This window comes from Helianthus annuus, chromosome 17, assembly GCF_002127325.2.
Source record: "Helianthus annuus cultivar XRQ/B chromosome 17, HanXRQr2.0-SUNRISE, whole genome shotgun sequence".
NCBI classification, from domain to species: Eukaryota; Viridiplantae; Streptophyta; class Magnoliopsida; order Asterales; family Asteraceae; genus Helianthus; species Helianthus annuus.
In genome coordinates this window covers 16,183,518-16,203,408 of record NC_035449.2, presented here as the reverse complement: position 1 = coordinate 16,203,408, position 19,891 = coordinate 16,183,518, and the positions used below count along the sequence as shown (strand labels likewise).

Genomic DNA, 19,891 nt, shown 5'->3' with positions numbered 1-19,891 from the left:
AGAAATGAGTAAAGCTTCACTTGTAATTTTTTTAACTGTTGTTATGTTAAGAGAAATAAATTAAATGAGCTAGATAGCATTTTCAATATATAACAACGTAAAATTCGTGACGCGTGACATTATTTAGTTAGTTCCATCTTTGATCATTAATTTTCATTGAAAGTTTTTGTGAAAAAAAAAACGTTATTTTCGTTATGAATGTCCAAAAATGCGTGAAACCATATATATGTGGTATTATTTGGTTGATTGTGTCCTAGGTCTCATAATTTCATACAGAACCATCAAAAGACGTGCTTCTCAAGGAGGTGTTAGAAAAGAAAAAAACGTAGAATCATGGATACGTAACAACATTTGACTAAGGCGTGCTTCTCACGGAGGTATTTAGAAAAAAAAAACGTGGAATCGTGGACATGTGACAACATTTGTCTGACTCCGTTATTTTTGGAGTAATTCTAAACCAAAAATCGTCTTTCATTAACGTGATTTTTTATAGACACGTGTTAACTTTTAATTTTGATAAACGTCTTTTATTGGAAAATTAAGAAAACGTGATTTTTTTTTTTATAGTCACGTGTTAGCTTTTAATTTTGATAAACTTTTATAGAAAGTTGGGTAAATATATTTAACGCATGACCTAAAGTACGTTGACACAATATATTAATCAAAACAATTAGGAATTTACCAATGGGGTGGTGGTCCATTGGCAAAGGTAAAGCCTTTAAAATACCTAGGTTGCGAAGGGGAAGAACTTAGGTTCAAGTCCCACAAATGACAAGGATTAAAGAAATTAGTCGTTCAAAAAAAACAACTAGGGATGGCAAATAACCCAAACCCAGACAAACAAACCTGAAACATTCAGGATAGGTAATGAGGTAGATAAGACCAAGTAGGTACGAGAGTTGTTTTAAAATTCACATCTTAACCCCTAACCAGTTGCCAAAACATGCATACTCATACATATTTTGTTTTATTTTTTCATAGGTAACAAAATAATATAGTAATTCACTAATTTTCATTTTTATATTTCTATTTCTTTATAAAATAAAATTAAATAAACAATAAAAGAATAAATTAAAATGTACTGAAAACTCGAACCAGTAAAAATATTAAGCCGAATATAAAACACGATTTTACAATAGAATGTGATACCGATAATATGATACTGAAATTACCAATACGGTCCGACTTTCCTCTTTGCTTGGTTTACCAAAACTCATACGTTAGCACCAATAACTATATTGTGAATTCCAGTACGTCAAATCCTATAAATAGCAACACATATTCTACGATATCGTCATCTTTGACCACCTCTCTCTCGGTCAAAAATGTCCACCACCTCCTACCTTTCAATATCCAAAACTTACCATATGCTCTCTCTCTCTCTCTCTCTTTCTTTAAACACTATAAGAGGTACCCCTTATTATTCAAGTCTTCGTTCAACCATCCCCGCCCCCTTTTTCTGAACAACTTTTTCTTTATTTCCATACCCCACCATCGATAGTTCAGTCATCGTTTACTCGGTCCTCCTTCGCACACAGTCAACCAGTTTAGGTGACAATTGAAAATCAAAATCATAATAAAAAATCCCCATGTTTCAATCTCATAACCCTCTTTCCTAGAACCATCAATTTCTTATTATTTTAGTTTCGGAAATTCATACCATGTTAGAAGAAGACGACACCCATTCACCTTCACCAACACCAACACCACCACCACAGCTGCCACCGGCAGCCGGAGACACCCGGAAGATATACTCCAGGTCAGTCTCATGGGCTGCCGGAAAAGCGAGGGCCAGTTTGCCCCCACTTCAGCCGCTTTCAGTTACCAGGCCCAAGGCCCAAGAGTGGCCCACTGCAGGATCTGATGATCTCGGTGTGTGGCCCAATATCACCGCCACCTGCACCACCCCCGGTGCTAGAGCGAGTGCTAGACCACCTACACCACTGTTGGATTTAAACACCGGAAAACCCCCCAGAGAATTCGAGTTTAAGAAAGATAAACTTGCGTTTTTTGATAAAGAATGTTCTAGAATTATAGATCACGTGTTTTTAGGGAGTGATGCTGTTGCAAAAAACCGTGATGTCCTTCGAAAAAATCATATCACACATGTCTTGAATTGTGTGGGTTTTGTGTGTCCGGAATATTTCAAAAAAGATTTAGTCTACAAAACATTGTGGCTTCAAGACAATCCGTCTGAGGATATCACTTCTATTTTGTACGATGTTTTTGACTACTTTGAGGATGTCCGTGAGCAAAACGGCCGCGTTTTTGTGCATTGTTGTCAAGGGGTGTCACGGTCAACATCTTTGGTCATAGCCTATCTTATGTGGAGAGAAGGCGAAAGCTTTGAGACCGCCTTTCAGCGCGTGAAAGCGGCTAGAGGCGTCACGAACCCCAACATGGGGTTCGCGAGCCAGCTGTTACAGTGTCAAAAACGGGTTCATGGTGTGCCGGTTAGCCCGAATTCGGTTTTGAGGATGTATAGGATTGCGCCGCACTCGTCTTATGCGCCGCTTCATTTGGTGCCCAAGTTGTTGGCGAGGCCGGGTGCTATGGCGCTTGATTCGCGTGGGGCGTTTATTGTTAATGTTCCGTCGGCTGTTTATGTTTGGGTTGGGAAGAAGTGTGATTCGTTGATGAGTGAAAGTGCGAGGTTAGGTGCGTCACAGGTTATAAGATATGAGAAGGCGAATGGGCCTGTGTTGACCGTTAAGGAAGGTGAAGAGCCGAGTGAGTTCTGGAATGCAGTCGCTGAAGATCAAGTAGGTAGATGTAGAGTAGGTGAAAGGAAGGTTGTTGATTACGACATAGATTTCGCGGTTTTTGATAAGGCTGCGAATAGCGGTGTGGTCCCGCCTTTCTCGGTGTCGGGGAATGACTACGAGATGTGTTTGCCAGCTAGGCGAAGCGGGTGGGAAAGGTTGAGAAGGAAGTTTGCTACTGGGATCATGAAGGATTTGATCGCACCATCGAAAGAAACTTTAGCGCCTTCTGATTCACCGGTTTCTTGTTCTTCTTGGGCGAAAAACGAGGATGATAACAGTGAATGTATGTCAATGTCACCGGAGTCATTTTCTTCGTATCTTGTTAACGATGCAAGAAAGTTTGATAGTATGTCACCTTCGATCTCACCTACAACATCGGATTACTCAAATTCGTTATCGTTTTCACCCACATGGTCTGATTTTTCTGCCTCAGATCCTAGTCCGAATCGTAAACTTGGAAATATTACACCTTGCCCGAAGAATCTGGTCAGAACATGGTCGTTTACGTTGGAGGATCAAAGCATGGAATGCGTTGAAGGTGACGATGAGGAAGAGGGGCAGGGGCAGGAGTCTATGTTTAAAGCCGAAAACCAAGTGCAGAGTAAAAATGACCACAATGACGAAAATGACCCTGATTTCGTTCTATATCATTGGCCGAATATGGAGAGAGTCGAGATGGGTAGTTTGGGGATTCCTGATTCCCGATCGGTGTATATAACGCATTTCGTGAATGTTGTGTATATTTGGGTGGGGCGTGAATTCGGGGATGATCAAATCGGGTGGCAATCGGTTGGCCATGATTTTCTTGTCAAGAAAGGGTTGAATACAAGCTCTGATATTCAGGTAATATGTTTAACAATGAAAGCTTATAAATTATAACAGTGTTTTTGACTTTTTGGTAACATGTTACTAAATGTGGTTTTTTATGTAATTAAACAGATAGTTAGAGAAGGGGAAGAACCAGAGCAACTATGGAAACATCTGCATTGTTTCTCCTTCCAGAACACAGCAGAGAATCAAGACAAAGGCAAAACAGATATCATATAGTTAATATATATTTATATAAATATATGGTTTACATTACAGGAATCCTGTACAGTTTTTAAACTTAATTTAAAGAATAATACTTTTCAGTTTCCAAAATGTATTTACTTCCATAGGCAGGATCTAAAACAGTTTCTATCGAATATAATAGTATATTACATTACTACATTGTATGTTATGATATTCTATTAGTTAGGGCTGAGTTCATGTACAAAATGTTATTAGCGTGCATAATTACGCACAGATAAATAATTACGTAAAATACATAACTAATTATGTAACATATATTTATAAGCATATTATATGTTAGCACATTAACCAATCGGGAAGCGAAAGGATTTAGCATATGTTTGATCCACAAATCCATTTTTATACATAGGATTTCTTGGACCCTAGATTCATACCTCAAAATTTGCCAAATCTTGATACAAACATAAGAAGCTCTCAAACCAACCATTAAACACATCAGTTACTATTTCGCCCTCGACCACGGCCACGGCTACCCTCACGACCACGTCCTCTGCCTCTTGGGGCCCCACGCCACATAGGTTTCCAACTTCCACGAGAGCTTCCCACACGCCACTCATTTTCTCCGTTTTGTTGAATGACAGAACTGCTCTTAGAGACAACAAATGCAGACCATGGCCTTCCCCATGAACTTCCATTTTCACAATGGTTTGCGGTTGGCCCCAAGACATTGGACCAACCGGAATTATTCTCTTGAGATGAGCCGGGCTTGTTAGCACTTAACCATGGATCAATAGAGTTGCCATTCTGCCCTTCTTTTACCACAGATGACTCTGCTTTATTAACATCTAGACCTGTACATGTACTTGGGCCAGCCCCAGCATTTACACTTGGATTCATCCCAGAACCAATCGTACTCTGATTATTTGGCTCAGGAATTACTGTGTTTTTAGAGATGGTACGGTCCCATGGGTTAACATCTACTAACAAACATCGATATGATAAGTGAGAATGTAATATAAGTCCATAGAATATATATATAAACCCCCCCCCCCCCCCATTGTGAGAACTTAGAGAGAGAACTCCGACTTCCCGTGCGAGCCACCATTTTTTGCACACACCTAGATGAAAATGTTATAAACGCAGCTGCTGTAGAAAGCTGTTAACATCGGCATTTACACCCACTGTAAGGGTTTTTTACGGTGGTGTAAATAAAATAAAAACTTTTTTTTTTTGGGTTGAAAAAACCTTCGTTTTGGTCGAGTTCTCTAAGTTCTCACAACTCACAGGAGTTTTCGTTTTACCCTAACCCTATATATATATATATAACAAGCAGAAAACACATATACCTGGATTGGAGTCTTTTGGGACATCCATATTGTGATTACCGTTAAACACCAAGTTTTCTGCGGCATCCTTAGCATCACTCATGGGAGTTTGATCAACACCGTCACTGAGCGGTTCAATGGCATTTGGATCACATTGCTTGACATTCCTGACATCAACAAGAGCTGAATAGTTGATCTGTAGAAGAGGGAAAGAAAAGGTATAAACATAACCTGCATCGACACATTATATTGTAAACGGAACAAGTTTGACCTCTTAACATGTTTGACTACCTTTAAAGTACCATCTTCTCCATAAAGAGAATCACTGGATCCGTCTTCGTTAATCTTCTCTGTAACAATAGGATATTCTGTTACAGGAACGAGAACAATGTCCTTAGCATCATAAAACGATATTCTTCCAACCTGCAACGTAAAATGATTTTGTAACAAAAAAAAAACAAAGAAAAAGTATATTGGAGTGGCCAGGATACACAATGTAGATGCTTTGAGAAAGTTACCCGGAAGGATGAAAGCTCAGCGATCCATGAAGAACTTAACTCGAGAAGACGGTATGCAATCACATCACCTTCCTGCAAATTATAGAGAATATTGTAACCACGCATTCATTCATATATGTATGAAGTAAAGTACACAGAAGGTCCCTGTGGTTTACCAAAATTTTGAATTTGGTCCCTAGCTTTCAAAAAGTACACAAATGGTCCCGTGGTTTGCACTTTGTAACACATTTAGTCCCCAGCTTTTTCCAAAAGTACATGGATGGTCCCTGTGGTTTGCACTTTGTAACGTATCTAGTCCCTAATTTGGACATGCTAAAACCTTTAGATTTGTTGACTAGGGACAAAATGTGTTACAAAGTGCAAACCACAGGGACCATCCTTGTACTTTTGGAAATCTAGGGACCAAATCCAAAATTTTGGTAAACCACAGGGACGATCCGTGTACTTTACTCATATGTATGTGTGTGTGTGAGAGAAAGAACAAGAGAAAAAGAGAGAGAGGGGTAAAACCGTAATATACTTTTGGTTCACAACAAGGAGGAAGCTTGTCAAAATCATTGGGGTCGATTACAGGTACTTTTGAATCTTTAAACAACGTTTTACAGGACTCTTGATTTATTTGTTTGGAGTGATCATTTCTACCGCATTGTTGACCTGTTTCCTTGCTGCCGCTGCTACAGTTTATTTTTTCCTGGAGCATAATTAAAGATTTCATGGTATGAAAAGGTTGCCCCAGCAAGTTAAATTAGCAACTGCTGGTGCAAAAACGACAAGATGACGCAGATATCCAGAGTTCAATTAAAGAATGGTACATACAATTGATACTGCAGTCTGTTTTACAGTTTCATCTGCATGAAAGTATGAAACAAGGGCATGAAAATTAGCACTCTGCAATGGCACAAATAACTCGGAAGAGTAAGTGTAACTAGGGCTGCAAACGAACTAAACTTTCAGCGGACAGTTCATCAACCGCTCGGCGGGAAGTTCGTTTGTGTTTGTTCGTTTAATAAATTAACGAATACGAATAAAAGAATTCGTTTGTTTAGTTAAATGAACGAACAGGAACAGAGGCCGCGTTCGTTCATTTATGTTCGTGAACGTTCGCTAACGTGTTGGTTTATGTGCGTTTGTGTTCGATAGTTAATTAGGGGTTTTAACTTTTTATATTTATTTTTGATATTCTTTTATTTTTATTTGAGGTAACTAAGACAAATAAACCCTATTCCAGTATTACCAAGTTCATTAGTATATTTTGGGTGGATCTTTTTAATGTTTATGATGAAAGATGCCTATTTTATTCGAAATTTAATATATGTTCATTTGTGTTTGTTCTGTTCATGAACGCTTGTTTGTGTTTTTGTGTGTTCATGAACGTTTGTTTGCATTCGGCACCTAAAATTAAAAAACGAACACGAACATGTTCATTTCCTTGATGAACGAACACGAACAAAAAATCTCGTTCAGTAGGTGTACATGAACTGTTCATGAACTGTTCATGGACACATGTATTTCCTTAACAAACGAACACGAACAAGGCCTTGTTTGTGTTCATTCGGTTCGTTTGCAGCCCCAAGTGTAACAGACCTAAATTTTAATCTAATTAATTTTAAATTGAAATATCAACGTAGAAAACACATTGTTAAACATATGAAAGCAATAGATTTAAAATATTTAGCATATACCTTCATCAAGAGATTCAAACCGAATATGCGTAGGCCTATTTACAACAGAACCCACATCAGTACCCATATCCCCATTCTGCAAAGGCGTTTTAGAAGCCTGTTTCCAGTATAGCTGCCATATATATAATAAAAAAAAAATATTGGCAATAAATATAATACTTGAGTTGCATAAACTTTTAGTGCACGATCAGTTATTACTTACTAGTCCCTTTGGCTGATCGTCAACCTCTTTGTTTTTAGGTTTAGTTATTTCAGGCTTTGAAAAGGCTTGTTTTGGCTGCAATTTTCAAGTTACAATAAATGTATAACTCGCTGTGGATATTTTTTACACGAACTGTAGTATACAAATACCTTCTTTTTTGTGATTTTAGCTAATTCTCGCTTCCTTTTAGCCTTTCTCCGTCTAGCAGTTGCACTAGTGCCCTGACATTTTATTAAATTTAGTTCTGCTAACCACGATTTTATACAACCCTAAAGAAGTAAAATCATTGTTGTGACCATTTAATCTCTCGTCGTAAATCAATGCATATATCAGTATTAAAACCTTTTTAGGGCCAGGAGCATTAGTCACTTGATTGACTTCTTCAACATTCCCTTGAAGCTCTTCACTCCTGTAAAACATGGATTAATAAAAACAAGAGTAAAAGACCATTTCGTCCCTGAGGTCTGGCCACTTTCGCGACTTTCATCCCTGAGGTGCCATTTTCATCCAAAACGTTTAAAATCTTGTCATTTTTACCCCTGAGGGCCATTTTTCGAGGGACGAAAGTCGCAATAAATTGCCAACCTCAAGGATGAAAATGGCAAAAAAAAATAAAACCAAAGGTGAAGGACTGCAATGCACAAAAAAGTCATTTTGAATGAAACAGGCAAATATGCCCAAACCTAAGGGACGATTTTGGCAATTTACTCTAAAAACAAAATGCTGGAAAAACGAATATGTGCATTTGGTAGTGATATCATTATTTTTAATTAGTACCGTTTCACAGTGGAAGGAGCTTTAACTTTTCTGTTACTAGTTGTAGCCATTTTTTTAGTCTTTTTTTTACTGATATTTTCAATCTCCTCTGTTTCAGCCTCATCTTCATCATCACCCAATGCTGCCAGACAAAGTTTCTTCTTTCTGCGATTTAAACTAATATGAGAGATTAATCAACATGCGTCAAACATACCAATAAGAGAAAGCAAATATCTTATACCGGAGTTTTGATTTGATTTTCTGGGGTATTAAGACTTATAATCACAAACGGTTCTTGATGTTTATTTAAACGATCTGCTTCTAATTAATTAGTGGTCAGATAGTCAGTTTAATATCATCTTCAGCAAAAACTAGCTTTCTAAAGATATAGCAATAATACCACCACCCCAATAATTGCATTTTAGAAAGCACTCGGTGTAATAAATTTAAGAGTAAATTACGTTTTTGGCCCCTGTGGTTATATCACTTTTACTATATTAGCCCAAAATAAGAATTTTTAACATATCTGCCCCCATGGTTTCTATAACTAACCATTTTGGCCCCCAAGTCTAGAGATCATGGGGGCCAAAATGGTTAGTTATAGAGACCATGAGGGCTAAAATGGTTAGACTTGGGGGCCAAAGTGGTTAGTTATAGAGACCATAGGGGCAGATATGTTAAAAATTCTTATTTTGGGCTAATATAGTAAAAGTGATATAACCACAGGAGCCAAAAACGTAATTTACTCTAAATTTAATAACAAGATGCGGGTATACACTAACACGACTTACTTCAAGTTCTGAAGATTTGAGGAGGCTTTTCTTTTCTTTAATATGGTCTCTTCAGGTTGTTCTTCATCTAGTGATTGTTCTTCCTCAGATTCACTTTGGTATTCTTTCGTCCCGTTATCACGATTATCCTTTCCTAAATGTAGCAAACTATCATCTTCTGATTCCAACACATCGTCAAGCAAATTACATGCATTTGGTGTTGAGCCACCTTTCCTTTTCACACTAAAATAACAAAAATGTGTGGTGGTTAAAAAGTTAGATATGGTAAGATATTCACTAAGGATGGTTAATATGAAAGTAAAAGTTAAACTGACCATATAATTTCCTTATCTTTCAAGATTTCAGTTGACTCAAACGATGGTAATGCAAATCCCTCCATCTGCAAGGTAAATAACAGCTAAATTTGACAAGAACAGGGAAACAAACACTAAACTTCACTTAGTTTACAAAGCAACTCAACAATATCTAGTAGATTTGTAATGTAGTAAATAAGATCAAATAAAATAAACAAACGAACGACGCACGGTAGGGTAACAGAAACTAGACCAATTCGGGTAAAATTCTTATCCTTTTTTACATATCTGTTAACGATAACAGATCTTTTCTACACCTAATGAAGATGGCGATACAGTAAATAAGATCAAATAAACTGGACCAGTGTGTGTATAAAATATAAATGTATATTGTATCCTTGTTATCACTTTTGTAACTTTATATGGTATTAAAAGTATATAGAGCTGCAAAACCTCTAAAATCTCTGGCATGCATTCTAACAAAGAAGTATGTAAATAACTACTCAAATTCACTACAAATGCATAATAATGCTGGCCCTAAAATAAATCATATGATCATACAACACAGAATTCAGTAAAACAAAGTGTAGCACATTGTGTTAATAGTCTAATAGCTTAACTTTAAACTTTAAGGTTTACATAATTACAACCTAAAATGATTATCTAAAGCATCTAACATATAAATAATAAATATTAAACTTGTGTGGTTACTGGTTAGGGTTTTACATAAAAGAAATTAGGGTTTTAGCGTATAGATTACGATAGAGAGATATATGAAGGAGAAAAGGGAGTTACAGAGAGCAGGATGCCATTAGGGCAGGAACGACGGAGGTTGAAAATGCGGAGAAGATGAGTGCAGACGTCAGCAATTGTTGGATGCTGCTGCAATTTGAGAAGAAGCCAGGTGTTGTTCATCCCGTCTGATCGTTGTGTTTTGGTGAGAATCGAACGATCTTCGAAAACGAGACGGACTCGTACCGATGGTGTCCCCATTTTACATGCACTCACTCCAGTCACTATGATTGAGGAGGAATACCAGTGAAAGAAGGTATTTATTTAAAATATTCTAATAACGTCTGCAGTGCCAGTGCATTAGTGCCCCCTTTCCACATCTGCTGCTTGGTAGCTGGCGCCAATCAATGGTGGATCTTGCCTGTTGAATATGCCAGGACCGAAAAACACGAGCACTAAAAAGTCCGGGCAAATCTGGGCCAAACATAGTATATATAAAAAATTTCGATCGAAATGCGGAAAATTAACACTACGGCCGAAAAACTTGCCCGGGCCGTGGCCCTGCCACGGCTCTATTAAGAACCGCCCCTGGCGCCAATAGCATGTTTTGTTTTCTTCTCTTCGTGTGACACATTAGCGCCAACATCATATAAGCGATTTTCAGTTTTCATCGTATTTTTTTCAGATTACGTGGTGTCATCCCAGATTTCGCAAAACTAAACTATTTTAGTTTAATTAATTTTTTAAATACAAGATTTTAACTAAAATAACAGTTACGTAATTAAAACTAAAATAAATATATAGAGTAAAGTACAATTTAAGTCCTAGAGTTTTACATCCAATCACACTTTCAGCCCTCATTTGAAAAGAACAACCGCTCCAGTCCTTGTGGTTGTCGATTGCTCACAATCAAGTCCATCCCACTAACGTCTGTTAGTTAAACGTTGGAATTTCGGTTAAAAGACCACAATACCCCTTAGGGACCGAAGTTGCAAATCAAATTAGTCTTGTCTTCTTTATAAACTCTGCAACTCACAAGTCACAACCACCATCATCTTCAATTCAACTTACCCCAAAATGGTTGCAGCTTCATCGTGGACTAGAAAATGGGTTCAATCAACTCAGAAATCAAATATATATCTATACTTGAAAACTGAAAACTCTAGTCAACAAATACATTTTGTTAAAGCTAAAAACTCTCAAAGTTGCATCAATCGTATATCTAGACCTCATTATAACTTTGAGAAATCAATATTTGTGTGCCCCAACATATTCCATTAAGAACAAAATTAGTGTAATGATAGATACAATTAAGATAATGTCATCATTTAAGGACATAAGATCGCGTATAAACATTCATTATACTAGAGGGTAGGCCCGTGCGATGCACGGCATGATCAACATTTAGCGTCCTTCATTTTGTTGTACGTTCGGGAAAAATGTTTATGTATGGATAAAAGATAATTAGTCGAAAGACAATGTAAGAGAAGCCATACAAAACGTGATAAGAGCTTGTACCATGAGCCGGCCACACAAAATTTAAGGCGTGCATAGCATAAAAAAATTTGTTGCGTAATCTGTTTAAGAACAAACATGTATGCCAAGTCTAAAAACATACATTACAGGAAAAAAACTTAAAAAGAGTTCATAAAGCTCCCGGTTTTATTCAATAATTCACGAAATCTTCTGCCGCTAATGCATGGCTATGTAGTCGACGTTCCCCTTAGTAGTTTCTTGTCTACAACAGGTTTAAGGAAGTAAACATAAGCAACGGGTATGAGCTAGTCAAATCAAATATCTATATGCTTATAGGCAAAATATATACCTTTCACCTGGAGCGCCACCCACAGAACCATCTGAATAAGAACCTTCATAAGTATGGCTGGAAAATAAAAAAAAGGAAATGTTAGGCAGAACTTTAACTTGGATGATGTATATATTAGTAGCTCATATGCCATTATTTTGTACAAAAAATTGATAGAATGTAACTTCGTTCAAGTAGTGACACAACACAAATGGATATGATGTGTAAAACGTATATGCTTATAGGCTAAATACATACCTTTCACCTGGAGCGCTACCCACAGAACCATCTGAATCAGAACCTTCATAAGTAGGGCTGTGAAAGAAGAAAAGGAAATGTTAGGCAGCTACTTGGCATGTATAAATAGGGGAAAAAAAGCATAAACCAATGATTTAACTTAAATATCCAAACGAACAAAGAAGCATAAACAAATTCACTACAAATTTCATCATAATCGATATAAAGAAAGGTAACCTTACGGAATGTGGGAATCTAGTAGTGGGCTCGTATGTGTTCTTAAATCGAAAAAGCACATATCAAAACCAATGGTGTCGATCGTTACTATTTTGCAGTTGGGCCACCAATAGGCTGATCACTTCAAAGGATCATGCTTCAGTCCAAATTAATGTTGGTCATTCGGATGAAAATGGTCTATATACTGGTCAATTTTCCACCCTTGCACTCTGCGGTTTCGTGAGAGCCTAGGTTTGTCCTTTTTTTTTCAGTGTTACAATAAAAATATTATTTTATAATGTTGGAACAGTGTATTATTACAATGCTAGTTATAAAACTTTATGGGTTTTCTTTTTCATTTTTACCTGTATGGATCAAAACATCAGATTAAAAGTAAGTTTATATTATTTATATCTATTTTTCATATTTTTCCATTTAATAAGTAACAGTTGTATGGCGAGTCATAAAGAAATAAACACGATGTTTGTATCATATAATATTCAATTTTGAACATTTGCTTAAACACGACACAAATGGATATGTAGTTATGTGGTTCATGGAATTTGGTAAGTAAAAAGTATATATAGAAACTTACATGTACTTTCTGTTTGTTTCTTTGAGCTTAACTGGTGTTGGTATTGTCATCACCCCTTTACCCTTCCTAGTCATGGGAGTAGGAGTGGTAGATCCAACGGATTGACAACTGGTTTCGTCTGGGAGCACACGCTTGCAGTTGAAGCTCTCAAAGGCCCCATGATTGTAGTATGTGGATGTGTCAACTTGGATGGTTCGGGTGGTGCCCACAAGTGAGTGTAAGCAGTTTGGGAGCGCTGAGATGCTACCGTTAGAGTTCTGTATCATGACTGGAGTGAAGCTATCCTGGATGCTTTCGGAATAAACGGTGTAGATATGCGAGAGACCCGATTCCACATTGAGTATAGACTGAGCAGTGGTGCTTGTTAGAATCTGTGCAGTGTCATCGAAGCACACGATGACCGTATTTGCCGTGGAATCGAGCACATCAAGTTCAAGATGGAACCTGTTGAAAGTTTTTTTTTTCAGATGTCAAAGTGTATAAAGGCGTTTGCCAACGCAGATAACCATAGAATACCAAAACCAAACCTTGCTCGGGGAAACATAACTGGGTTTTCACAGCCAGCACACCACAGCTCCCCGTGATCACACGATACACCTTTCATACATTTTCCTCCTCCATACATAAGTCTGAACCACTCCTCGCTATTACGTACGCCTTTAATCACCACACGACAATTGAACTCAGCACTCTGCATGGATTAGAAGAAACATATTTAATGTATGGATAATAATGATGCCGGGGAAACAATCGAAATTATAGAAAGTGGTGATACCGTGTGTTGCTTATTTTCTCGACCATGGCGTAATATTTCTTCAAGAGTCGCCAAACTTTCTGAACAGTTAGCAACAGCAGTGGTTTTCTTCATGTTGGCAGGTGTCTTCCTTGAATGTAGCTGTGTATTTATAGACACATGATAAGTAGGCTCTTGGAATGACCTGTGGCAGTTTTTATTTTAATGAAAGTTTAAATGCAAAAATGTTATAGGATAGTTAACGATGATATGAAAATTAATATCTTTTATTTCTCTAGCTTCTTGATTTGTTAGTAATTATTATGTGACCTCTCAAGTGGTAACCGACCTGCCTTAAATGGCCATTATTTGAGTAGTAAAAAAATTAATAATTGAATTGCCAAAGGTTATTGCATTAATCGGCAAAGGGGGTGTTCACAACCTTCATATTCATTACCTCAAAACCCTCTGGTACTCTTTCATAATTGACTAATAATAATAAATGATGATAACATTTATTTTGATGTTATGGAATCTGAATATGAGAAGTCTATATATACATAAATCTATATTATTAAATAAAATGGATGAGTTAATTGGTTAAAATATTATTTGAAAATCGTTTGGTAATTCCAAAAAACTGAAAAAAAAAACAATTTTAGCAAAATAAGCAAAAACCATTTCATAATTTTTTTTAAATGTACGATAATATGAACTATGAAGGCTGAATAAGTACCAGTTACGCTCCGTCTTCTCCGATATTGATGGTTGCGTGAAATACGACAGAACTTCGGTCAGCATATCTTCGGAGCTAATATTGGATGTCCATGTCGATTTCGAAACCGAAGAATGATTACCTGACCTTAATAATTCTTAGAATTAACATCAGCTCCATTATCAAGCAGCAATGCAAGAATCTAAAACCACAAAACGCCTAAAAAAAACACCATAACCACAATAATGTCCAAGTAATACCGGGTTTCCAACCGCGTCCGTTACATAGAAAATGGTTAGAGCCATACCCATTGTTGTAGATATCGCGGCCTGTGTTACGTTCATCGCGTTTTCTCTAAACGTTCGTGTCACTTGGGCCAACAGTCCGGGTTTGTCGGGTTTGAATAGCTCGAGACGCACACTCCCGGGTGCCCTTCTTTCAACCGCGGCTTTTAAACACATGATCACTCGTTGCTTTCCGGCTTCTGAACTAATCGGGCTTCCGTCTATATGTCTGATATAAAATTCCTGAAAAAATGAAAAAAGAAACCAATTTTAGGAAAATAAACAAAAAACATTTCATATTTTTTTTAAAAAATATATGATAATATGAACTATGAAGGCCGAATAAGTACCAGATATGCTCCGACTTCTCCGGTACTGATGGTTGCGTGAAATACAACAGAACTTCGGTCAGCATATCTTCGGAGCTAATATTGGATGTCCATGTCGATTTTGAAACCGAAGAATGATTACCTGACCAGAATAATTCGTAGAATTAACATCAGCTACATTATCAAGCAGCAATGCAAACAATCTAAAACCACAAAACACACAAAGAAAGGCGCTACTTAAAAATAATGCTTAATAATAATGAACTACCAGGCCTGCACATGATTCAAAACTAACCGTGTGATATTACGCCAAAGTCCACTAAAACCAGCCACAATTTGAAGAGTTGAAGCAACAATAAGAGCTCCTTGAGTCCCTCTCATAATCCTCTCACATTTCTATATAATCATCAACATGTGGGAGTGAATTGGATGTAATAGTAAACAAAACACTATAAGTTTCATAAAACGTTGATGTGTAAGTGTGTAACCAGCTCTTGAGGATCCACGATGTCGCTATATTGACCGGATAAAATGATTGAAACAGCAGTAGGCACGAAAGTGTATGACCCCCACCCCAGACGACAGTTGGCAACCGTGTCCCAAAATGTGTGTGTGACAATGTGTTTAAACCAGCAACAAACAGTAGTCTTCGAATCATCGTTGCTGTTTCTTCCTAAAATAGACAAATAAACCAACCAGCCCATGTATCTGAATTAAATCAACATACAAAAAACTAAGAAATAAAAAGAATATGAGTTTTCATAATTTAGTGGAATCTGGTAAGACTTACATTCCCACCACCCGTGGCACATATATAGCTGTTGCGCTGTCGTTATTGGCAGACTACATGGATAGTTGGTTGTCGGAGGGTACACGCATAATACTCAACGTGGCACGTATATAGCTGTTGTGTTTGGGACGGAGCAAACAAAAATTGGGTTTAGGGCATGCATCAGTTATTATGTTGGATTAACGGCGAGAAAGGCGATAAAAGTTTCTTTGTAGTCCAAAAACCATGTATAGTTTCGACCCGAACGAGTTGCATAATAACAAGAAACATACATTCCAATGAATGTCTTAAAGAGTCATTTGGTAGTCTATGTAAGTGAAAACCTAAGCCAGTTAGACTTCAATGTGAAATTACAAAAAAGCCTTTTCCATGTTCAAAACCCTAATTAAAAGGAATAAGGTGGATGGAGGCGGACTTATGATTTTGTTCCTGCAATTCCATCACAATCTCAATTTCAATTCACCAATTAACCAAATCAATCAAGTCCTGCATATGCGTATAAACAACACAAATACTTACAGTGGAGCGAGAGATTTGAGAGACGCCATGGACGCTTGCTTAACCATGAGGGATTCATCGGCGAGAGAGGAGACCAAAACCTGGATCGCGTCTGCAAAATCGGGGAGAAAAATAATATTAATTAGAGAATGAAATTGAGAAGATTAATGGAGGAATTTGGGGAATACCAGGAGCAGGAATGGAGTTTCCAGAACTTGCTGCCATTAATTAATAATGAATGATAAATATTATTGCTGCATTCGAAGAGGAGAACGAAGAAGAAGGAGAAGAAAAGAGGAAGATGGATCGCGAACGGCAGAGGTGGGCGGTGGCTTCATCATCGATGGAGGCGGACTTATGATTTTGGAATATATTATTTTAATCAATATTGTTTTAAATGTTGCATTTATAACATCATAAATTTTGATTTTAAAACAGAACATGTAACTAAATTTTAGATTATATATAGATTCATCACCATTTGCATGCATATTTGCATTCATCAGAGAAGTTTATTATTGTGCTACTTGATCCTGATTCATACGAATATTATTGTGTGTGAATTCTATATACGAAATATTTTTATATTTGAGCGAGTGTAACATCTCGCAAAATCACGACCAATATAATAAAGACACGTGTCATGAAGATTAGATGTGTAATGAATTGATTCAGAGGGACTAAAATTGCCAAACAACGTAAATATGTAATTAAAAGGATCCAAAATGTCAACATGCCATTCTTATGCCTCTGATTGACCTCACACGACGTTCGTATTCTTTAATGAATAAATTGTTGGACATAGGAAGCCGTTTGTGCTTAAATTAAAAAGTTTACAAAGCATAATGGTTAAATGTGTCGACATGTTTAAAGTTACCTCTGAATGACCTTTTAACATTTCCAATACTTTGTAATACTTCCTTATACTTCCATGGATATTGGATAATAATTTCGTGGAGTTTTGATGCACAACAGTACATTTCGGGTGATCTCATAACTAACCGGGAGCTTAACGGAGTTAATTTATGACCTAAGGCATTTGTTAGTTAACTATGGGGATCATAAGTGCAAAGAAAGTTAAATAAACTTAAAATGGACCAGGGACTGAAATTGCAAAGTTTGGAAACCTTTTACCGGTTTAAGAGGTTCTCGCGGGCCGCGTAGACTCCCTCTAAAGTCTACGCGGGCCGCGACAGAAGTGCCAACGACAGTTCCCTGCACAGCTGCATGTTGCAGCCTGGTCCACCGCCATTGCATGGTTGCTTTTGATACCATGGACTGAGAAAATGGTTTTTAATGCACTAGGGACACTTGGGAACATCTGAAAACATCATAGGTACAGCTGCAATGATCCTAAAGACTCCAATTTCTTATATAAGGCCATGCATTGTTTCATTAGAGCTTGAATACTTTCAAATTTAACTCAAGCTCACTCTCTGAAGCCTCCTGATGCTAAATGAAGCTTTCACAAGTTCTAAATTCGTGCTAAGGACTCTAGTAAGTGTTCTTAGCTTCTTTAGTTTAAGTTTTATTAGCTTAATGACCGAAAGTCAAAGTTGTCGTAATTAAACTTTGACTTGGTGATTAATCACTAACGGTCCAACCATTATTCAAATTGAAAGTGGCTATGTGTTGGTAATTATGTAGGTGTTAAACCCTTAAAAGGACACCTTCTAATTATCACATTATCTCAGTCAATTGTCGGGTCAAAGTTATGAACAAAAAGTCAAACGGGTCAGTTTTTACAAAATAATACATAACTGATAATGCAGAGGTTATGGAACATGTTTTAACACTTAAACAACTTGGTAAATAATATAAGAACATGTTTAGGCATGTTCAACTTGACAATTCTGAGTTTAGGCTCGGTTCGCAACCGAAAGTCGCAAAAGTAGACTTTTGCTTTGACTTTTAGTTCTGACCCGATTTAGCTTAGTTTAGATATGCCTTAGGGTTCCTTTGGGACCATATTATATGTTAGTAAAACCCTCTGAGGTTATGCTACATAGTTCCTTAAAAATTTGATTCATTTGCATGTCCCCGTTAAATGCTTAATTATGGACCATCATGCCCTTTTATCATTAGAACGAGATTTTTGAAAATGTGAGAGGACGAAAACCTTTATTACTGATATATTAGCATGTCATAAAAATTTGACATCCGTTTCTGGTCTGAAATAGGTGTTATGCATGATATCGTAAAACGAAAGCTTTTTATTAATTAAATAGCATTTTTGGCATAAATCATATTTAAAACCGATTTTTGGCACCAAACTTTCTACCACTGTTATAATATAATATTTTGGGATTTTTTTAAATTTTTTTCGAATTTTATGCTGACCATAACATAGAGTTCGTGCATGGACTCAGTAATTGATGATAAAGCCCTTTTTGTTAATAAAATGAGTTTTAGGCATCCTTTGCATTCCAAACCTTTTTCTACTGATATCATATGTTAAATAAAATCTTTCAAACACTTGAGACTGATCAAAATCTCAGAATTCTTTTTTCAACCCGATTATCGTCAAATACCGACTTTTATGCGATTTAGGTGCATAGTATGGTTTAAAACCATATTTGGCACCTAAGACTCATTACCTACTGATGTTATGGATAAAATTTTATACTTTAACAGTAAGTTCAAGTTTAAAACAAGATTTCCAAATTTGACACTTAAAGCATATGTGAAATGCCCCTACGGTGCATAGTTTGGTCATAAAAGATAAAATTCACATATGTATGATATCTTACTGATATAACTTATTAAAATAAATATTTTTACTGATTTTTCTAGACAAGAACCTCATATTACTATTTAACCTCTTTTAAAAAAATTAAAATGACCAAAATACCCTTACGGGGCTTAAATTGGTTTTAAATTCGTTTTGGGCGTAATGGAAGATATCATACTGATATCACTACATATTTTAATCATAATAATTTGTGGAACCTGTACATGACTCATTTGGTTACCCGTTATGCATATTCACGTTAGGTACGGTTTATGTAACTAGTTTGCATAAATTAACCGAAACGGGTCAAACCTTATCATTTTTATTTCAAATTCTAGAATGTGTTTAGTTTACCCATTTTATACAAGTCCTCATACTTGTTGGTCTAAATCACATTCTAATCCGGTCTTCGCTTAATCTTGCGTTTCGAATCGTAAACCTTTCTTTAAAACTAATCGGTCTAAGTTTAAACATAAGTAAGACCCGTTAGGAATCTAATAGGTTATTAAAACCTTCGTTCCAGATTTAGGAGCCCAGTAAAAACTACTTGTACTTGCTGATTGATATACGGCTGAGAATAAAATTATATTTTTGCTCAAGTAAATACTTTTAACTTATTTTCCCTTATACGGGCTTGGGATACGGTATTTAATAATACCGCTTAGTCGGGTATTGAATCTTTAATCGATTAAGTGGTTAAATCATTGAGATAATCCATTTAATCTGTTTTGTTTGATCTAAGCCTTTGGGGTGTTAATGACCATGTCCTGGATATCTTTGGTTCATTCATTGAAATGGCCACGACTTAAGCACGGGGTGTAGGCATACACCTGACTGTGGGTATGTAAAAAGATATACCCGCCTGTTGAGAATAACTCGCC

At 36.7% G+C, this 19,891-nt stretch overlaps 2 protein-coding genes across 6 annotated transcripts; one reads left to right on the top strand and one right to left on the bottom strand.

Annotated features, from left to right (window-relative positions):
- The first annotated feature begins 1,379 nt into the window (after positions 1-1,379).
- On the top strand, positions 1,380-3,972 carry LOC110925115 (protein-tyrosine-phosphatase MKP1). Of its 2 annotated transcripts, XM_022169084.2 has the most exons (3): positions 1,380-3,111; positions 3,199-3,608; positions 3,705-3,972. In XM_022169084.2, exons 1-3 carry the CDS (start codon positions 1,662-1,664, stop codon positions 3,810-3,812), a joined length of 1,968 nt encoding a protein of 655 aa, XP_022024776.1. In that variant the 5' UTR covers positions 1,380-1,661; the 3' UTR covers positions 3,813-3,972. The 2 variants fall into 2 exon arrangements, with proteins under 2 accessions (XP_022024776.1, XP_022024775.1); XM_022169083.2 differs by having other exon boundaries at positions 1,382-3,608; positions 3,705-3,901.
- Positions 3,973-4,123: 151 nt separating this feature from the next.
- On the bottom strand, positions 4,124-10,387 carry LOC110925116 (coilin). Of its 4 annotated transcripts, none has more exons than XM_022169085.2 (14): positions 10,142-10,387; positions 9,368-9,432; positions 9,054-9,275; positions 8,284-8,439; positions 7,849-7,915; positions 7,656-7,727; positions 7,507-7,581; positions 7,305-7,416; positions 6,439-6,470; positions 6,143-6,313; positions 5,623-5,694; positions 5,396-5,527; positions 5,126-5,300; positions 4,124-4,759 (listed from the first exon to the last, which is right to left on the bottom strand). In XM_022169085.2, exons 1-14 carry the CDS (start codon positions 10,337-10,339, stop codon positions 4,275-4,277), a joined length of 2,034 nt encoding a protein of 677 aa, XP_022024777.1. In that variant the 5' UTR covers positions 10,340-10,387; the 3' UTR covers positions 4,124-4,274. The 4 variants fall into 4 exon arrangements, with proteins under 4 accessions (XP_022024777.1, XP_022024779.1, XP_022024778.1 ...); XM_022169087.2 differs by having other exon boundaries at positions 8,284-8,427; XM_022169086.2 differs by having other exon boundaries at positions 4,124-4,756; positions 10,142-10,386.
- Between the last annotated feature and the right edge of the window lie 9,504 nt (positions 10,388-19,891).

What these genes read in the sequence shown, in the direction of transcription:
- LOC110925115 (XM_022169083.2), top strand. Translation starts at nt 1,662, where the DNA reads ATGTTAGAAGAAGACGACACCCATTCACCTTCACCAACACCAACACCA. An exon ending in ATACAAGCTCTGATATTCAG is followed by an intron (nt 3,609 to 3,704) that starts GTAATATGTTTA and finishes GTAATTAAACAG; the next exon opens with ATAGTTAGAGAAGGGGAAGA.
- LOC110925116 (XM_022169085.2), bottom strand. Translation starts at nt 10,339, where the DNA reads ATGGGGACACCATCGGTACGAGTCCGTCTCGTTTTCGAAGATCGTTCG. An exon ending in AAAGATAAGGAAATTATATG is followed by an intron (nt 9,276 to 9,367) that starts GTCAGTTTAACT and finishes TTGTTATTTTAG; the next exon opens with TGTGAAAAGGAAAGGTGGCT. An exon ending in TCAAATCTTCAGAACTTGAA is followed by an intron (nt 8,440 to 9,053) that starts GTAAGTCGTGTT and finishes CTCTCATATTAG; the next exon opens with TTTAAATCGCAGAAAGAAGA.